This window comes from Thunnus maccoyii, chromosome 10 (genome assembly GCF_910596095.1).
Source record: "Thunnus maccoyii chromosome 10, fThuMac1.1, whole genome shotgun sequence".
In the NCBI taxonomy this organism is placed as follows: Eukaryota; Metazoa; Chordata; class Actinopteri; order Scombriformes; family Scombridae; genus Thunnus; species Thunnus maccoyii.
In genome coordinates, this window is record NC_056542.1 from 4,234,770 (window position 1) to 4,254,741 (window position 19,972).

General features: G+C 40.5%; 1 protein-coding gene across 3 annotated transcripts in view; it reads left to right on the forward strand.

The window, feature by feature from the left end:
* Nucleotides 1-19,972, forward strand: part of atg5 (ATG5 autophagy related 5 homolog (S. cerevisiae)) — a 41,336-nt gene that overhangs the window by 6,157 nt on the left and 15,207 nt on the right. Inside the window, exons 6-8 of one of the 3 annotated variants that reach the window (XM_042424810.1) lie at nucleotides 1,286-1,380; nucleotides 11,994-12,111; nucleotides 14,570-14,958. In XM_042424810.1, coding sequence (XP_042280744.1) covers nucleotides 1,286-1,380; nucleotides 11,994-12,111; nucleotides 14,570-14,613 — 257 coding nt within the window. In that variant the 3' untranslated portion in view covers nucleotides 14,614-14,958. Of the gene's footprint in view, nucleotides 1-1,285; nucleotides 1,381-5,209; nucleotides 5,462-11,993; nucleotides 12,112-14,569; nucleotides 14,959-19,972 lie in introns of those variants that run through there. The other 2 variants (XM_042424811.1, XM_042424809.1) reach the window with 2 other exon arrangements.

Consider the following 19,972-nt stretch of genomic DNA (forward strand, 5'->3'; position numbering starts at 1 on the left):
GGTTTTTTTTAGGATAAAGACAAGAAAAATGTTTGGTAACACATGTAACACATATTTTGCTATTTTCATTCTATAAAGAAATAAAAAGCTGATGTTTGTGAAACTAGACACTTCCTGAAGATGTTTCCTAACAAAAAGCCTTCCAGGGAAGTGAATGTTTTAAACTCCTTTGAACTGACTTTAAGGCTTTTAATGCGAACCAGGTGGAGGAAATGTTGCATTAACAGCAAACAGCAGCGGCAAATACAAATTCACGTACGTTTTATTGGACAAATCATGAAATACGGTAATTAATAATGGGCAGAAAAATGCAGACGTGATCCCTTATTTTCTTTATGGGCGTGCATGTGACGCTGAGAACGTTTTGAGCGGGTTCGCAGCACCCAAAAGGCTTCACACTCATAAACATCAGCTGCTTATCTCGCTTCCACTTTCCCCTGAAACAGAGTCCTCACGTAAAGAGAGCAGAAACAGAGAGAGAAATTTCACATCTTAATCCATTAAAAAAGACAAAAACTTTAATTTAGGACGCAGAGAGGAATAGAAGACTGTGTGAACTGCTTTAAAATGTTTCAGGTGTTCATTTGTTTCTATTTTTAACCATCGTATTTCTAACTACAGTAAACAGAGAAGCGGACATGACTTGAATGATGCTAAGCTAATCCAACAGAAGGAGTCGGTCCCCCCTACCTGTTACATATGAAAGTGAGAGACGAAACCTTATCTAAACCAAAACTTTCACATCCAAAAGAGAGATCAGAAACAGAGAGCGAGAAAACAGAGATGGCTCAAACTTTCATCCAGGAGAGAGAGAAAAACAGAAGGTTTTGTGTGAAAGCGAGAGGCAAAGGGGAGGATGGGAGGGTTTGAAACCAGCACATGCTGGGGTGGGATTGTTTTTGGATGATGAAACATTTCAACCAAAAAAAAAAAGCTCGAGCTCTTGTGTTAGCAAGGACATTGATGCTCCTCCATCACTGACCTTTGACCTCCGTGTAGAGGGACAGGAGTGTAGTACAACTCTTTATTCATATTTTAGCACATGCACACATACTTCTACCTGCTGCCGTTTTCCACAACATACACAGATTTTTCATTGCATTAGAAACTTTTAAGTGACTTAAGGCGAGCTACAAGGATGTAAAAAACAATGTTGTTGTTGTTGATGCATCTAGAAGAAGGATGATGAACATTTTATTAAAGAAACATGTCTGGTCTCATCATTGCTCGGGATATTTTGCAGTGTCTTTACGAGTCTCTATGTGTGTTTGTGTGTTTGCTGCAGATAAATTCGACCAGTTCTGGGCCATGAACAGGAAACTGATGGAATATCCCACTGAGGAAGGAGGCTTCAGATACATCCCCTTCAGGATATACCAGGTCTCTCTCTCTCTCTCACACACACACACACACACACACACACACACACACACACACACACACAAATAAAAACAACAAACATATTTTTTGAGTCTTTGAACTGTTGAAAGGAAAGTCTCTCCAGACAGTCCAGTAGATGGAGCCAGAGAGCTGCGTTAAAAATCCCTCCGTGTCGGTCTGATGTTGCTTCAGCGTGGAAATCACCTCCACAAACAAACACTGGTGTCTCACAAGCTGGTTCACGCTGCACTTTTAAGTCACCAACCATTAGAGTCACGTTCTGTTTAAAAGGTGCAGTCGGCAGGTGATTAAATTGACTGTTAGATTTGGGGTTTTTTCCTTCTTTTAATGTATAAAAATCCAAATTGAGTTGGCACCCACGTACTTGTAGACAGTCTAGATATTAAAAAAACCAAACAAAAACCTGTTTCTTCACTTGTCAGCCTTTCATACTGCGTAACTGAAGAGTCTGTGACCTTTTCCTGACATATTGATCACTGTGTGTCACCGGCAATTATAGTCTGTCTTAGTATCTGAGGTTATAATTAAACCTAATTGTAGAGAAAGTCATAGTTCCTTACATATGATAAAAGCCATACGTTTCTCTTTGACAGCCTGATCAAACCTGCTTATGTGTCATTTCTCTAATTTCCACTGAAATCTTTAGAGAAAGATTAATATCGTTTATTTGCTTATCAGCGCTGCTTGTAATTTCTCTGTTTTACCGCTGCTTTCTTGTCATCGTGATCTCTGATAAAATACATACTCAGCCTCTTAACTCATAAAGGCCCAAAAAAAAACCAACAACCAAATACCATCTGAGATGCATTTGTTTTGTTTGGAGGTTTTTGTTCCTGTGTGTTTCTATATCCGTGACATTTCCCCAAAGTTTGTGTGAAATTCTGGCGAACTGAGATGAGCTGGTCGAATGCAACTCAGGTCTGGGATTAGGAGGCGTAGGCAGACAAGCGGCCCCCCCCCCCCCTCTTTAGGTTGGATCTTTCCATCAAGCCTTCCGCAGCAGCTATATCCTGACTCAGGTGAAAATTTCCATCGGAAGACAAGAAAAAAGAAGAAGAAGAAGAAGAAGGGATGAATAAGCGGTCGATCCTCGCCTGGAAAACATTAGCAGGCCGCAAACCAGACAGTGGGGAGGAAAAGTGCCATGCTTTGAGTCAAGTGTCGGGGGCCTTTTCTTTCACAGATCAGGGCTGGAAAAAGTGTAGAGGGTCAGGAATCGGACAGGATGATTCTTGTTTTTTCATTAAAACCTGGCATTGCGAAGGAAATATCTTTAAGCAACTTGTTAAAAACTAATAAAATTAAATGTCATTTATAAGTCCTGAGGAGTCACGTCCAATCCAACCAATGAAATTAAAGATTCAGAAAACATCTGGGGTTTTTTTTTTTTTTTTTTTGCTACAAAAACATGTTGACAGTCTGCTTTGAGTCTAGTGGCTGAACATGCGTTTCGCCTTGATCTCAAGTCACAGCAAACAGAAAGGCCCCCTCACTGTTATTGAGTCCTGTGAAAGGGAATTAAAACTTTTAGGGCCTGTCAAGACGAGTTAAGAAAAAAAATAATAACAAAACGGAGCAGCGAAACGGATGAGCAAATAATTCTGACATAGTTTGTTTCTTCTTATGAAACAGAAAGACTCGCAGATGTTCAAAAACACAACGGGACTTTGGTGTAATGGTTTGGTTTTGCTAGAGTGAACTTTCTTACCGAGCACATTTTTTCCGTCGTCATATTTGCTGTGACTGCTGGTAATTTCCCACCGTGATGATTTATTATAAAGCCTGTTAAGTTTTTAATCAGACCTACCGGGCTCCACATATGGCTGCATTTACTTTTTTTTTTTTTTTGCACCACACAACGAGGGCGGAGGAACAGCTGTCAATCAAATGTTTTCGCATGAAAATCAAAAAAAAAACAAAAAACCTCATGAATGCTTTTTGTTTTTGCTTTTACATCTTTATCACGTCAATAAATAAACCATTTTAAACATTTTTTTTTCGCGTCTGGTGATAAATATGACTCTTTAAAGTGGCAGACTGAAACATGCAGTCCTACCAACACAACACGCCCACTCAGACATGCACTTGTCACAGCCGTAAAAAAAAAAAAAAAAAAAAAAAAAACCTGCTGGCGGGTATAAGAAACCCAGACCGCTCCAGCATTTTGAAAGTTTCCACACTCGTTTATGAGTTGAGTCGGTTTCATGACCGGTTTGTTGGTGCATCAAAGCCTGTTAAAAACCTCATTGTGTGATTTCCAAATACATTTGGTGGCAGAGAGAGAAAATAAGTGTCATTCCTGAAAAGTCTGGATTGTTTTGGAGATGTGTGTGTGTGTGTGTGTGTGGTTTTCATCTTACAAGCTGCTAAATATTTACAACCAAAGAAGGTCTGGAAAGTCTGGAGAAAAAAACGGAAACTAAATCTGATCATTATGTCCTCAAAAATAGAAGTAATGGCAGTTTTTTTTATTTGCTGCCACTTTCAACATCTAAAAGTGTCTCAGTGAGTATTATAGTATTACTAGTAGGAATGATAGCCAAATCATGTTATAGTAAAGCGGAATGATCCTTTAATCAAAGATCACATTTGAAAACAAACCGCCAAAAAAAAAAAAACGGAACTTCACTTTTTGTGCAAAATGGGGAAAATGTGTAGAAACCCGTCAGTTTATCTTGTTGCTAAGAGGAAAATCCAGTGTTTTGTTACACCGAGTTGTTTTGACAAGACCAAACATGACTCGACAAAAAAAAACCCCCGTAAAGAAAAACTCAGAGCTTCAAGTAAAAGAAAGTAGATGTCGGAAGAGATGGGGGGGGGGTGCAGAAACGCTGAGAACGAAGCTGTTTGTCGCCCAGAAGTCATCCTGGATGACTATTTTACAGGAGAGCGCCTCATACAGAGGATAAAGATCCCCCGCTACCCACAAACACACACACACACACACACACACGCATACACACACATGCTCCAGAGTCCTTCAAAGCCAGATTGTGGTATTTAGTGTAAATAACATGTGCTGTGTTTGATGCAGACAGAATTAATGACAACACTCAGTCCAAATAACAGAGGGCTCATTTCCGTCTGGCCTGCGTTCCTCATGGAGATGAAGACACCTCATAGGCATGGACAACATTTGTGTGTGTGTGTGTGTGTGTGTGTGTGTGTGTGTGTGTCTGCCTCATGTCCTGAAGGTTAAAACTGACTTAACCACCTTTCTCGGCCTGTTATAAATCTTAGAGATTCACTCGTAGTATCTATTAATGACTTTTTAATAAACAGGAGGATATATGCAAGCGTCTTCTCTCTTTCATGCATCCGTCTTTGTCATTTAACATCCACCTGAGCCCTGCAGCTTGTGCTGTTGTTGTTGTTGTTGTGTGTTTGTGTGCATCGGCCCGTCGCGCCCTTGGCTCCGGCCGGCGGCGGGACTTGTTTGGCTGCCAGTGCATCTTCCTGCTCCAGCAGTGACGCCACTCTGTGATTCAAAGAGCCAGAAGGAGAAGGAGGAGGAAGGGGGAGGAGGGTGGGGGAGGAAGGGGAGGGGAGGGGTTGGGGGTGGGGGGCGACCGTCTCTCGCTGTGCGGAAAGTGAAAATTACTATCCTCCTTTTTTTTTTTTTTTTTTTTTAAAAGACTGCTTACATTGTTGCTCTACAGGTTAACCTCTCTGTTCCCATCCCGTGACTCAGTGCTTACTCACAAAAAAAAAAAAAGCAGGCGGTCCGCGTCCAGTCCGCCTCTGTGTTGTGGTGCTGTTGGAAGATGCCTTGCTTTAAAGAATGCAGGTTTTTTTATTGTCTCCCCAGATCTCTTATAACGGCCGACCACGACGAGGGGGAGGCGATGGTGACTGCATAGACAATTACAAAACACGGGAATGCTGGAAACATTTTGTGCGTAATCAAGCCAAAGGCAACAGGTGATATGCTTGTTGTACAAGAGAAGAATGTGCTGCGGCGTTTACAGTAATGGTTTCTAGTAGAAGTATGACTGTCAGTGGAAAACCTTTAGCTTTTTACAGTCAGTCTGCTACTAACAAGCAGCTGAAAGAGCTACATGTTTCAACATAGATGATCTGCATCCTCACGTGGACTCAGATTGAGATTTAATTTAATAATTAATTCTGTGTCTTTGCTTGGATGTTGCATTAAAGAGTTATTAAACCCAAAAACATTCTCTATCTTATGTCATACAGATGGTTTTAGTTGTATTTGCCTGAGATTTATGCTTATAGAAGGTGAATGAAGTGTTGTTTGTGCTGCTCACAGCTGTAAAAAAACACACAAAAAATCCAGCAACGTGTCCCCAATTACTCTGATAACATAATTAATTGATAACTCTATTTTTGTCGTTGTTTTTGCTGTGATTTTTTTTTTATAGTACAGACACTGATGTCAAAGGTAAATTTCCCACCGGGACAATAAAGTCTATCTTATCTTATGATTCACAGAACGCTCTGTCAACATATTTTCCTCAGCAGAGGAAAAGTAATGTTGTCGAGCTGGAGGCAGAAATGTCAGAGATGATATCTTGAAAAACCTGTGTAGATAAAACCCCAAACTATCTGCATGGGCTATTTACCATAATAGGCACGTAAGTGAGAAAATATGTTATTTTAAATATTTTGTGTGAACCGAACCATCAAATATCTGGGATGGTCATTAAAAGCAAACTGCTGTTGCGCTCCGGCTGTCGAACTGCAGGCCTGAAAAAAAAAAATTATATTGATGTTGTTGTTATTCACCAAAAAAGGCTTTACAATACTTTACTCACAATATCCTCATGAATGGAAGCAAGCGTAGTGATTAGTTGTGCTTCCATCTATTAAGATTAGACAAACAGGTGAGTATTTGGCTCTAAAATATGGAGATGTTTGAATGGTGGAAGCCCAACAGATCAATCTAGTACATAACACTTGAGTAATAAATAATTTAGAGTTCAATTCGGTGTCCCTTGATGGAGTTTCTCCTCTACAGGTGTTCATTTCAACTCCTGGGCGAAAATGAAGAGCGCTAAAAAACGAGGTTGGAATTTTAATTTACGAATGGAAGGTCTCAGAGTTCAGTGGAAATGCTTTCTCTCTCCCATCTCGTTTCAGTGGAAACTAATATTGATTGACGGTGCCGTACCTCCCCCTCCTCCCCTCCCTCACCACCTCCTCTATTGTTTTACCATCACTTAGGCGGATTGAATCCCTCCATCAATTAGGCGACGTCTTGAGTTCCGCTGCTCTTTTCACTCGGCGAGAGCGAGCCATCCCCCTTTTTCACCTGAATCCTAATGACACCTCCTCCCTCTCTTTGTGTCGCCATGTGCCGCTGTGCCAGCTAAGGTGTCACGCCAGCTGAAAAGAAAGTGTCTTCATCCAAGCAGTATCACGCTTCTCTCCCCGGGGGGGTGGGGAGGGGGGCATCAATAGCTCCTTCTTTGTATGGCGACCGGCTCAATTATTCATGGCCGGCTATTTAAAAATGCAATGAAGTAGCTGTCACTTAGCGCACTCTCTCCGCTCTGGCTCCCGACGATGATCCCGCACGAAACGCCACGCTTCCTGTCGGTGACTCAGTCTTTCTGTGTAACCTGAGGATCAGCTTCACGCCTCCGCCGCCACCTTCCTCTTGCTGGTTCGCGCCTGGCTCTGTGGTGTGTAGTTACCGCTCTGTTACTCGATCCCTGTTCTTGCTGGTTTCCTTTTCACAGCTCCATGATTAGGTCCTATTGTGTGTCTCTGTTTGACACCTCAGGTTGGGTATCTGCAGGGAGCGTGTTCCTCTCTGTGACGCCACGGTTTCTCCCATCCTCCGATGTGTTCAGATGAGGGTTTGAATCTCATTTAGCCCCCCCAGTACTGTAAATATCTGTAATAATGGTAGAGCAGTGGTTCTAAATAGGATAAAATAGGATCATTAATAAACTTTTAATGGGATCAGTCAGTATTTCTAAATAAATGCTAGCTAAAAACAAAGAAAATTAGTTATTATGTTTTGTTTTCCACATGTTCCACATTACACTATATTATTAGAACACGGTTTATTGCGTTGAACATCAATTTGATAATTGTATGTGATTTTTTTTCCATGCTGTGATATTTTCTGATAATGGAGAGATCATCTTTTTAGGGCTGAAAGAAATGAAAGAAAAGAAAATTATTATTTTAATTATTGATTAATTTGATGGTTATTTTTTGATCATTTGATTGCTCAACTTATACAATGTCAGGAAATAACATAAATATGATTAATCAAATATGATTAAAGCTGGAGTGTGAGACTTTTGTCTCCCTCTTCTGGCAGTGAGAGTAATTACAAAAACACTGTTGACGTATGTTTACGTTATCGGCTCTACTGTAGCCTAGCTAGTCGCTACTGTTGCGGCTGTAAAACTGTGGATAAATTGTTTTAAGCGTTGCACAACTCCTGCGAAATGACTCGTTTCACTATCAAAATTTGATCCATTCAGTCCGATAACATTTGGAAAGTCTAGAAGAGCCGCAACATTAAATCTTTTTATTTCCATTCAAGTGAGCAGAGCGCTAACTGGAAGTTAGCTGGCTCGACTGGTGGAAGTCTCTAGTATACATACTGTGCATGTTCTATGGGCAGAGCGGTATGCGTCCATCAGGCTAGTGTGGGAAAATCAATCCTGACACCAGATTAAAAGCTCCGGTATACCATGAAACACAGAGAGATTTATCTGGTGGTGATAGACTTCATCAGCATTGTGTGAACTCATTTGGTAAAAGTTCCACACTGCAGGTTTAAGTAATGTAATAAAATAATAATAATGAAAGTTCTCAGAGTCCAAGATCAAGTTTTTGAATGTCTGATGTGTCTGAGCACTTGTCTCAACTGTTTTTATTGTTATTCTTTTGCTTGACTAATAAATTAATTGCATTGGCACCAAATCTCATTAATATTGTGACATTGATATCGACCATATCGCCCAGCACTAATGACCATCATCCATGTTTTTAGTCCAGTCAAACACGACTCCTGCTGATTCCACAAATTAATACATTTCCAGTCAGAGAAACTAATTAGTGAAATTAGCTGGTGTAGTCTTGGAAAAACGTGCATTCATTCTGGCACGTAGCTAAGCTCTACATGATCAACCAAATAGCATAATAAGTCACCTCCTGACAGCGACTACTGGATGACGTCCAACGCTCGGCGCCCTCTCTCCTACCCCGATGACACGGGTCACCCGGTAACCAGAACCACTGAATTTTTAACTCGACTCTGGAGGTGATAGCGAGACTCTTACTCTTACAAAGAACATACCTACTGACAAACCAGGACCAGGGTCAGGACTCGGTAAAAGCTTGTTTAACAGTTTGGTAGATTTTACTTTTGTCGGGCACATTGTGAGACCTCAGCAGGAATATAAACTCTGCTAACGCTAATATTCTTTGACTTTATTGTATTTACTTTTACAAGGTGATGCATCAAAAAAGTTCACGATATGACTTTCATTAAAAAACCTGTGTGTTAATGGATGATATGGATTGACAGGAAATAATCTGATGAGCAATGTTTTACTCAGATTTTTGATTGGGACTCAGAAATCACTTGGCAAAATGTGATGATACCTAATACACAGCCTTTGGATTACTAGCTGGAAGGCATGCTTTGCACCAAAGGATTATGGGAGTCGGTGTGGTCATAAGAAGATTCTGCAGGTGTAGCCATTTGCTTGGCAGAAAGCAGTGCAAACACAGCAATATCCTAAAAAAAATAAGGAGTGTGTAGACCTTTTTAAAGGCCGTGGGACATGCCTTCATGTGCATTTGCAGATGTGGATTTTAGGTATAATGTTAAAAGTCTCCAGTTCAGGTCCAGTGCTCTGTTTCAAACCTGCCTGCCAGCAGTTAGTTGGATCATACAGTCAATTAGTTTTGACATATAGAGCTGCACAGTGTGAGTTGGAAGGTGTGCATTTTGGCTTCTTCACAATCCTGTGTGACCTTCAGTTACCCATCAACATCCCTCCGTGCATAACTCTGAGTTTGAACTTTTGACACAGGTAAACATCTTCCAATAATCATCTCAATCAACTGATGATTACGCAAATGATGCATGATTTTAAAAAGATTTGCAGGCAGATGTTAGATCTTTGATATGAATGTCACTTTAGTCAGCTGTGCCTACAGAGCACCAAAAAAATCTCAGGAGTCTTCCAACATTTTAAGCAATTTTAACAGCTTGAACTTGATTTTTGAATGGTCAGCCAACCTGAAGTTTATTATGGCATTCAAAATATGTCAAATAATAGGATACAGTCTTTAAATGTGTCTTTCATTTAATTCAATCAGTGACTCTTGTTATTAACTATTCTTTAACAAGTACCATCACTAATGTCTTAAACTGCTTATTTATTTTCCACAGGAAAAGGGTTCGGCTCAGTTTTTAGACTTAAATAGACACTCAAAATAACAACTGATTATCTTAAATCAAGTGAAGTCAGTTTTATTTATTTAGCCCAATATCTCAAATAACAAATTTATCTCAGATGGCGATCTGCATACAGCACCCTCTAACTTGAGTCAGAATCCACTGCCAGCTCTGGACATGGTTTACTAGATTTTTTTTTATCTGGTGGTAATTTCCCACCGTGCTTCCCGCATCTCTCACTCATGGGATGTTGTGGCTGCAGAGCCGCAAATCACAGCTGAACAGTCATGAGGATGTTTGCTGCTAACGTCACACTTGTTTAGCTGTCCCATCATGACATAGCGAACATTTTAGGTATTTTGCGGTCGCTCTTACTCAGAATGATTTACATTGTGGTCAGCAGTAGGATAAGCCTCAGGTCCTTGATCATTATCATGTTAAGCGACTAATAGTAAGGAGGTCAAAGGTCAGGGCCACATCATTGTGACAAAATGCCTCTGACTGTAAAAGGATCTCGTAGAGAAGAGAGTGGAGAAACAGAAATGAGAGGAATGATGAGAAGCAATTAATTTAATCTAAAGAGTATGTTGTGTTTTTTTTCAATGAATGCTTTCAATCTTTGAACTCTTGTCCAGTTTTTAGTGTTAGTTTCACTTTGATGGAGATGCAGGATTGCGCACTTAGTTGGAAAACCTTGCGCATAAAAAAAAACATACCATTTTGCTGAAGTGTCTTTGAGCAAAACGCTTGAACATTACCAGCACCACAACCTTGGAACTATAGGGCATCAATGGAGAACGCTTCATTTAATATTATGATTATTCTCTTGTTTTCTCCATTTGAGAAACTCAGGGGGAGCCAGATGAGTCTTTAGTTTGTGTAGAAGCTGACGTTTCTGCCAAGCACATACTCAAGCCCCAGTTAATGGCTTCCAGACTCATACTGATCAGTAAAACATGTCAGCGTCACTTGTAACATCTGTTGAAATGTTGCAGATTGCTTAATATCACATTCTGGTCAGTCGGGCTCATCAAAGGATCATGTTCCCAGCTCTCAGCTCAAGCAAGCTGTTCATTCACGTTGCATGTATTTCCGTGCAGAGTGGTGTGGATTGTTCCTGATATCCTAACCCTGTGACTCTGTTCGTCACTTTAAAATTTCCCTTTATGTTACTTCACATGGAACTGGTTCATTTACAGGATCTCGTGTCTGCTTTTTCCCTCAATTCCATTAATTGACGTCACATGTCTGATGAGTAAAAAAATTAAAATCCAAGGTGATGCTATTTTTGGCTTCATGTTTTAATCGGCTGGAAATTTCAGGGCGTCATCTTTTCATGCCCATATTAATGGAAACTCTGGTTTGGGGTGTGATTTGCTCGGTAAAATATGTTTGTAACGATGGAACTGCTACTATTGTTCTCACTGGAAAAACAACATTGGTTGTTTGTTCAAACACTTATGTTTACAGCTTCCTGATTACTAAGAAGCAACTTAACACCCCATCAAAATCTTGTTTTTACTGACTTCCAGTGGTTTAACTTCTCAACTTGTTGCAGTGACGCTCATGACACTGCTGGGTGACGTTACAGGTGCAACAAAGCAGTGATGTATGAAACTTTCTACCAGAGAGGGCAGTGAAAGGCTGGTTGGTTTTCAGCCTGGTGTTACTCTTTACTAATCCTTTCAGTATCCGTAGATGTGGCAGATCAAAAAATACCTAATGTTTTTTTTCAAGTCATAACAGTCATATGTGTTTTTGAAGACACTGACACATAATGTCAAATAAAGTTAGGCGCACCATGTCAAAAGATGCTCGTACTTGGAATTGATTTAGGTAGGGAATGATAAACAACCAGTTTCCTGCTCATCTCTTTTGTTTACTTCATCATAAAGCGTTGCAGATTGGCCGGCTGCAAACATGAGCTACTGTGTGTAGTTAACTGACATTATCTTACCATTCGTGCAGAGATGCTTAAAGCAACTTACAGCAGTTCTTTTTAGTTAGTTTTGTGAACATTTGAAACATGTTTCAAGTACTTAAAGTACTCATATTGTAATGTTTCTTTTACTGTATAATCTGTCATGTGTTTAATGTTATACACTCGTCCTGAAAGCTGCTTAGCTACATACAGAGTGCAGTGTGTTTTGTATATTTGTGTTTCTGCACAGTTCGTTAGTTGTGCTCTAATTCATTACAGACGATGAGCGACAGGCCGTTCATCCAGAAACTGTTTCGTCCCGTTTCACCTGACGGCAACGTACACACGCTTGGCGACCTGCTGAAAGAGATGTACCCAGCTGCTATACCAAATGACGGTAGGTCCTAACACACACACATAGTAGTGAACAACATAATCTTCAATAACATGTGTTAATCTCCTTCAGTGATCACAGCCAATAATAATGATGTCATCTAGAATAACACTAGTAAAACATCACTCACACAACACTCTCAGTCTTGCCAAACATAACCAGCAGCTAACAGTAAGGAGTACAGTAGCAACCATGTTTTGTTTTTGGTTCCCTTATCAAACATGGACCCTACTGTCTTCCAGAAGTGAGAGAAGAAAAAACAAGCATCTCTCCTCGCTGGTTTATTTTATTTACACAGCCACACGAGGCATGTCAGAGATCCACTCTCTCAGATAATGCGACCGATGGGGGAGCACGAAGAGGGAAAATAGTGGCAGTCGCCAGAACAAGTGAACAAAGATCTGGGGGGGTGGGGTGGGAGGAGAGGGAGATGATCGACAGATAGAGAGTGAAGAGGGATGAAAAAGAAAAGAGAATGAGTGCAATTTGGGATGGGATGTACAGTCACAGTAGGCTTCAACAGGAAGACGTGAAGAGAGCTGCAGTCTAAACAGGTAGATGGAGAATGTGTAGTTGCTCTTAGATCTGTCTCTGACACGTCTGCCGGTATCCAAGTACAACACAATGTACCCTAAACCTAACCCCTAATCCTAACCCCAACCCCTAACCCTAACCCCTAATCCTAACCCCAACCCCTAACCCTAACCCCTAATCCTAACCCTAACCCCAACCCCTAACCCTAACCCCTAATCCTAACCCCTAATCCTAACCCCAACTCCAACCCCTCACCCTAACCCCAACCCCAACCCCAACCCCTAACCCCTAACCCTAACCCCTAACACTAACCCTAACCACTAACCCTAAACCTATTCAGGGTTCCTATTTCCTGTTTCAAATTCTTTATTGTATTGCTCCTGATGGCCATTGGTGTGTGAGTGTGTGTGTGAATGGCTGAATGTTGACATGTAGCGTAAAGCGCTTTGAGTGGTCGATCGACTAGAGAAGTGCTATATAAATGCAGTTTATACAAACAGCATAAAACCGCAAAAAAACCAAACCCAGACAATAAAGAAAAGAAAAAATTTCATTCATAAATGCAACAAAATAAACGACAATAAGAGAATGAACAGAACAATGCAGCACCAATCAGATGACAAAGACCATATTTAAAATATCCTTCAACTTCTAAATAAGTAATGCAAAGCAAACATTTTTTTTCCATACACAGGTGTATTTAAATAGACTGTGGTGTTGTGGAAAAATACACAAAACTGAGACTATATTTTTTTAGGGCAGACATCAAAGTCCATATAAGACATCAAAATTGTTACTCAACAAGAAGACGACCTTTTGCAGTTACTTTAACTACTTCACTGGCGACGGCCGTGTTTGCACATCACTTCATGCACAATAAATCACAATCTTCACAATAAAAACTCCCACTTCCTCCCAATACATGATAACATGCACAAACAGGCAGTTATGTGACCAACTGGATACAATGTAAACAGTACCAAAACATCATAAGCATACGTGTATATGTATTGCTATGTATTAATACCTGGAACTTAACAAATATCACAAAATACAGAAGGGGACTTGGTCCAAAATATCCCCTATCAAAAGCACAAAACAACAGGCAACACAAGGTAACACTGTCAATATCAGCAAACTGTAGAATATTTGCTAATATACTCTATGTATACTATATATTATCCATGTCAGCATACATATAAAGAGTAGGCCAAACTTTTTAATATGTAAACACATGGACAGCAGATTTGACATATAAGCCTTGTGTGCTGTCGTGGCATACAGTTGAGTTGCAGCTGTGGCGGAGGTGTGGTGATAATGAAAGAAGAGATGAGAGGAAAGACAGAAGGGGGCGAATGGCAGTCTAAACAGGCAGTGTCTGCAGAGGAGGAGAGAGGAAGTAGATAAGGAGACAACAATAGTGTGTTGGGACAGAGGACCCGCAGGAGACTCACCTGCACCGAGGAGACACAGCCATTAACACCCCCCTCCCTCCCACCCACCCACCCACCCCCGTCTGTCTGCGTACCTGTCTGTCTCACATTCACTTTCATTCTGTCTCCGTCGCCCTCCTGACATTTATATCTCACATTCACTTTCATATAATCCAGAGGTCCTTTAGAAAAATCTGAAAAGTTCTTAACTGAATTTAAAGTCTTATGTAACATTACAAATCTCTTAAATGCTGTTAGATCAGGATAACCCAGTATGCATCAGCTTTGTCCCAGTTCCATATGACACACCACGGACACACATACAGTTCCATTCATACTTTCTTTGGAAGTCTGTGGGCTCAGACCCGTTCCACATGTGCGCACTAGTGAACATGATTTCAGCGTGATAACTTTCCAGTCTGTGAATATTACAAACTGTCGTGCAATGTTTTTCTGATGAACCTCTAAAAACAATACTGTTTTACTCCAAACAGACTTGCTGGATTGCATTTCATTGCCTCATAGGCACTTAAAATGAAACGCCAACGCAGCCCCTTGTATTGCTGTAAACAGTGCTGTTTTCAGTCTGAATGCAGCTGAGGAGTTCCTGTATGTTACTGAACAACAAGTTGAAAAAGAAAAGCGACGGCTTAATGATAACAGGAATACAGTATATGCTGTGGCTAGGTATGCCTGGCTCTCCTGGAGGTGCCTGGTCTCCCGGCTCGAGTGTGTCATCACACTTGAGCCGGGAGACCAACACTGTGCAGCCTAAAATGTTTAATCAAATTTGATGTGCAACGTGGCTTCCAGCTAGTGAGCCTCCCACATGTATTGCACTTTTTGTTTTCTTAAATAAAGTAAAGCTACAATTTTGAGCGTTTACCGTGGTCCATCTTTCACTACTGATGTGAAGTTAGCCATGCATGTTCATATGTAAACAAATCAACAATCTGTTGTGTTGATGCATGATGTGGACAAGTTCTTGCACATATGTAGCATTTGTTTGCAATAATCTGAAATGCAGAATTTTTTAATGTGTACCCAGTTCTTGACATTTTGAATTTGGTTCTAATTTGGAACTGGTTTTTTGGTTCCCAACCTTAATGGTAAGTGCATTAACAGGAGGAATGATTACAGCAAGAAAAACCTATTTCAGTGTTCATTTGGCCACATGACTATTGTTTTAAGCACTAACTGTTGCTTTTGCTGCTTCAAATTAAAATCGTCTGGTGGCAGATATTATCAGGTGTAATTAAATAACGTTAATGAAGTTATTTGCCAAAAGGCCAAAATGAAACCCTCTCTGGTAAATGTTCTGCCTGCAAGCTGGTGTACTCACTACACAGCCAAAGATCATTTGTGAGATAGAAGAAGCACTACTCTTCAATATCACTCTATTTGTAGTTTGAGAATTTGCATTAATAGAAACGTGTGTAGAATAAATGTGGTTGTGGCCATTTTTTTTTTTTAGGCAAGGCTGACAGTAAAAACATCTTTCTTCCACCAGGAACTCCCCATCAATCCATCCCTTGTAAAAGTCTCTGTCATGGTTTCACTGCCTTTAGTTTGTAGATTTGAAACCTGCCAAGTACATCTTTGCTTTTGGCTTAAGGCAGCATGAAATAGAGCCATCAGCTGATATCACTGAACAATAGCAGCTGCCAAATCCTACGATGTCATTGAGATATTCTCTTCACTTTCTCAAGGGCGTTTTTTTTGACACTAATCCACTTTAACCAGTTGTTATAATCCATCTAATTTGGATGATAGCTTTTGCCAGATTTTAAGGCCTGCTTAAAATTTGCGTGACTGTTAGGTGGAGACAAAGATATCCTCTTACTGTCTCTTCCTCTTTTCCTGTTTCTTTCTGTCTCTATAGTTTTCCTGATCTAAGACTCTTTTTTTTCCCTCTTTGATCCACTATCTCTCTCTCAGGTGTAGTCTTCAACATCTTCCCAGTCTACCGTAGATGTCTTTCATGTCTTTGACGTTAAATCTCTGCTTTTCACTGCTCTCCTCCCTCCCAGGGGAGTCTGCCAGCCTGCCTGGCTGATCAAGGTGAAAGTGGCCCTTTTGTGTCTTGTCGTTTGTTTAGTTTCCACCTCTTCCTCAGCTGGTAGATGAGTCGGCTGATAGCCGGGGATTATGGCGGCGTGTTTGGATTAGAGAGTCCGGGACGTGTGTTCAGGGACTGGGCGGGGCGGTGATGGTGGTGGGGTTTGCTGGTAGTATTGTTCAGGAGTTCAGAGGCCTTTTTTTTTTTTTTTTTTTTCTTTTTCTGTCAGGACCCTAACATCAGAAAAAGAAAATCTGGGGTGCTCCACTCCTCTGTGATCTTTCAAACATCAAATAACAAGGTTTTTCAAACAATCCTCCTCCCTGTTATGTCTGAGAGAGGATCGGTGTTGACCCCTGCGGGACCCAGAAACCAGTCGCAGCTAACAAATGGGGGTGGCATGAATTAAAGGAAAAAAGACAAGGGGATTCCCAAACCATTCTCAAGCAATGGCAGCAAAGTCTGTGTTATAGTGTGACTGTCGTTCCCCCCCAAGATGCAGGAAAGAAACCCAAAACAACATGTTACTGGAACCAGCGGTCAGCATTGATGTCTGATGAAGCTGTAATTTGTTTTGCCAACCAGGTGTGTTATTGAGCAAGATTTTGGCAGGAATTTGGCCTAGGTTTGCTGCACAAATCACAGCCTAAAGGGTGATGCTGCCCACACATGACACACATGTATTAACACATAGTTCTCGTAAGCCATGCTTTCTTTGTTTTCTTTTCAGGTTTTATCGTAGGTGAGCCCAATCATGAAAAAACCCCGCATTCATTGTTCAGAGGAAAGCCCCCACCCCATCTTAACCCCCCCCCACAGCCCCACCCTGACCCCTCCCTCCTCTTTGAGAGTGGCAAATCCACGCAAAAGGTACTTTAAGCATCTAACCTCCCCACTTCCCTCCTCCTCCCACGCACCCCCTCCCCGCCCCCCCCGCCCCCCCCATCGTAGTCGCATCTGTGGTACAGCCCACTTGCTATTGGCAGGCTTCCCCATACAGGCTGTATCAGGAGCCAATGCAGCTAGAGCTCTTCAAATGGGTCGGCTCACTTAAGAGACTCAAGGGGGAAGTGGAGGTTTCGGTGGCTGTTTTGATACAGTTGATAGTGGGTTATGGTTCATGTGCGCGGGCGTGTGAGATGTGCACCATTCAGGGGAATTCAGAATGGCTCGAAAGCCTGCTCGATGACTCTGCCTTGTTGATAAAAATGTGGTCAGAATAGTTCTTTTGCTTTCTAATTCTCTCCGTGCAACTTTACTGTAAAATGGCTGCGAAGCCTGTGAACGTCTCGGCTAGAATTCACGGAGACATGTGGGTAAAGATTTTGATTTTCTGGTACACTTTCAAATTTATGGAAAGTTTGGAAAACATTTTGATGTCCTCTCTAACACTATGCTATCATAAGATCTTGTCATTTGTCTTATGATGGGCTTGGATCAGTTTAAAAAGTCAAGTGAATTTGACTGTTTTAGCCCAAAACCAATTGGTTTTTCTGTGTAGATCGTTCAACACTCCCTATCTTCAGATCCTTGGTTCAGAAAGTGAGAAAAGCCCACAAAGAATAGTAAGGTAGGGCTGGGTATGAAACCTTTTGATACTGACTAAAAAATGTCTGTTGCACCAGGTATCAAAACTGCCAAGTACCAAAAGGAGGCATTGAATGTCTGGTCAGATTTGTAATCTTGTTTACTCATTCACTGATCAAATGGTTCCTGATTTAAATCAAGAAATTGCAAATTTGAGACTATTTTTATTTAGTTTCTCCAATTTTAAGTTCTTGTACAACTGCTTGTGTTTATACAACATTTAACATTTGAGAACTCTGGCTTCTTTTGTCAAAAGTCAAAGGTTTTTAGAGAAAAGGGTACTGAAACTCAGGTATAATGAAAAAGTAACACACACCAAGGGTTTTAGTGAGGTGTTAATCACTGGAGGTAGACTTGAGAGTAGGAAAAAAGTGTCACACACTTTGGCTCCATATGCATATCTCTTTTATTTAGGTGACGTTTCGGCCCCAGGCCTTCTTCAAGATCAACATTAATAGTAGGACACAGGCACTGGTTATGTAGGCCACATTCTAGTAACACATCTGATGGTGATAAGAAAATCATGTTCCACCATTAAGGTGAGAAAAACAATCAAGAGGCCTTCAGCGAATCAAAACTCTTAACAAACAGTGTCAGGAATTTCAAATAGATAAACAGAAAAAGTTAAGCCTCAGTTCTAGATGAATATCATGAACAATTTAATCTAAATATCCAATAAATAGAGGTCTATATTCAATCCATGAGGTGACAGGGTTCTAACACAGTGGATCCAATAGTGTTCCCTACTGGAGAGTAAAACATCCAAGTTACTTCTTCTTCAGAGGAGTGATACCTTCTCAATACCAATATATCTTAGAGAGGAAACAGGATGATTAAATTCTATTGGATAATTCATGTTTTTGCATCTAATAGTGCTTCTACGTTCGTCAATGCCCATTTTCAGTGTTCTATTCATCGTTCCAACATATGACCTACCACAAGGGCAAGTGATAAGACTCCTTTTATAGGGATCTCTTTACCTGTGTGAGGATGTTTAAAACTGTTACAACAGTAAGGATAATTACACTGACTACAACAACCACAGCGATGGTTGACCTCAGGGAAAGGTGCTGAAGTAGCTTGGGCTGGCACTGATTGAAGAGGAGGTAAATATGAGTGTACCAGGTGGTCTCACAGGTGTGTGTATATATATATATACATGTATATATATATAGAGAGAGGGAGTTTTATTATTCCCTATCCCTATTATCTGTTCTTAGAATACACTTAGAATACTCTGTTAAAAATATTATACGGTCATTTGATTTCACTGTAGGTTTATTTTGTAAGAGTTCAGACATAGATCTGTCTTTTATTTTAGTGGCAGCATCATTTTGGACAGTTTTCTTGTATCTTCTTTGTTGAAAGTTGTTTTTCATTTCACTCGTGTTCCTGTCAAAATCATCAGTTTTCTGGAAAATTCATTTTCGTCTGCAAAACTGACTGAAAGGGAGACTATTTTTTTTTAACAGTGAAGGATGAGCAGAGTCTGCCCGTAGTGCATTCCTAGCAGTAGGTTGTCTGTACAGATCTGTATACAAGTCATTAGTCTCTCTAATGATCCCTAAATCTAGGAAAGTGATGCGTTTGTAGTCATAATTCATAGTAAAAGACAGAAATTCAGTATACACACATACCTCAGTTCATTCAAACATGACCCTTTAAACAAACAAAACAGATCATCCAAGTACCTCTTCCATAAGAATATATTCTCCTAGATGCCATGATTAGAGTAAATAAACTGCAAGTTAGAAAATAAGGGTGAAAAGGAACGACCCATAGGTAGCCCACGTTTCAGAATATAAAAGGTATCTTGGAACATCTAATCCAACTTAAAGACAGTACCTTCAATACCTCCATCGTGTGGTATGGATGTATACATAGAATTCACATCAAAGGACACTAAATAAAGTTCCTCCTTGTCTAAGAGTGGGTCGATGGATGCTATAATGTGTACTGTCTGTCCCCTGTCCTTTGTAAAGAAAGGAAGATTTTCAGCAGATGTTCTGATAAAGTAATCTAGAAAGGTAGAAAAACTCGGGGTAAGAGAGCCAATACTGGAAACAATGAGTTGTCCTGGAGGATGTTCAAGATTTTTATGTATTTTTGGTGATGTATAAAAAAGTAAGATTGATGATAGGGTGTTCAACTTCAACAAAGTCATATTGTTTCCTAGAAATCTCACCGTTCTGTAAAAGACTCTCAGTGGTTACATGAACCATATTCTTAAAAGACTGAGTTGACTGAGTTC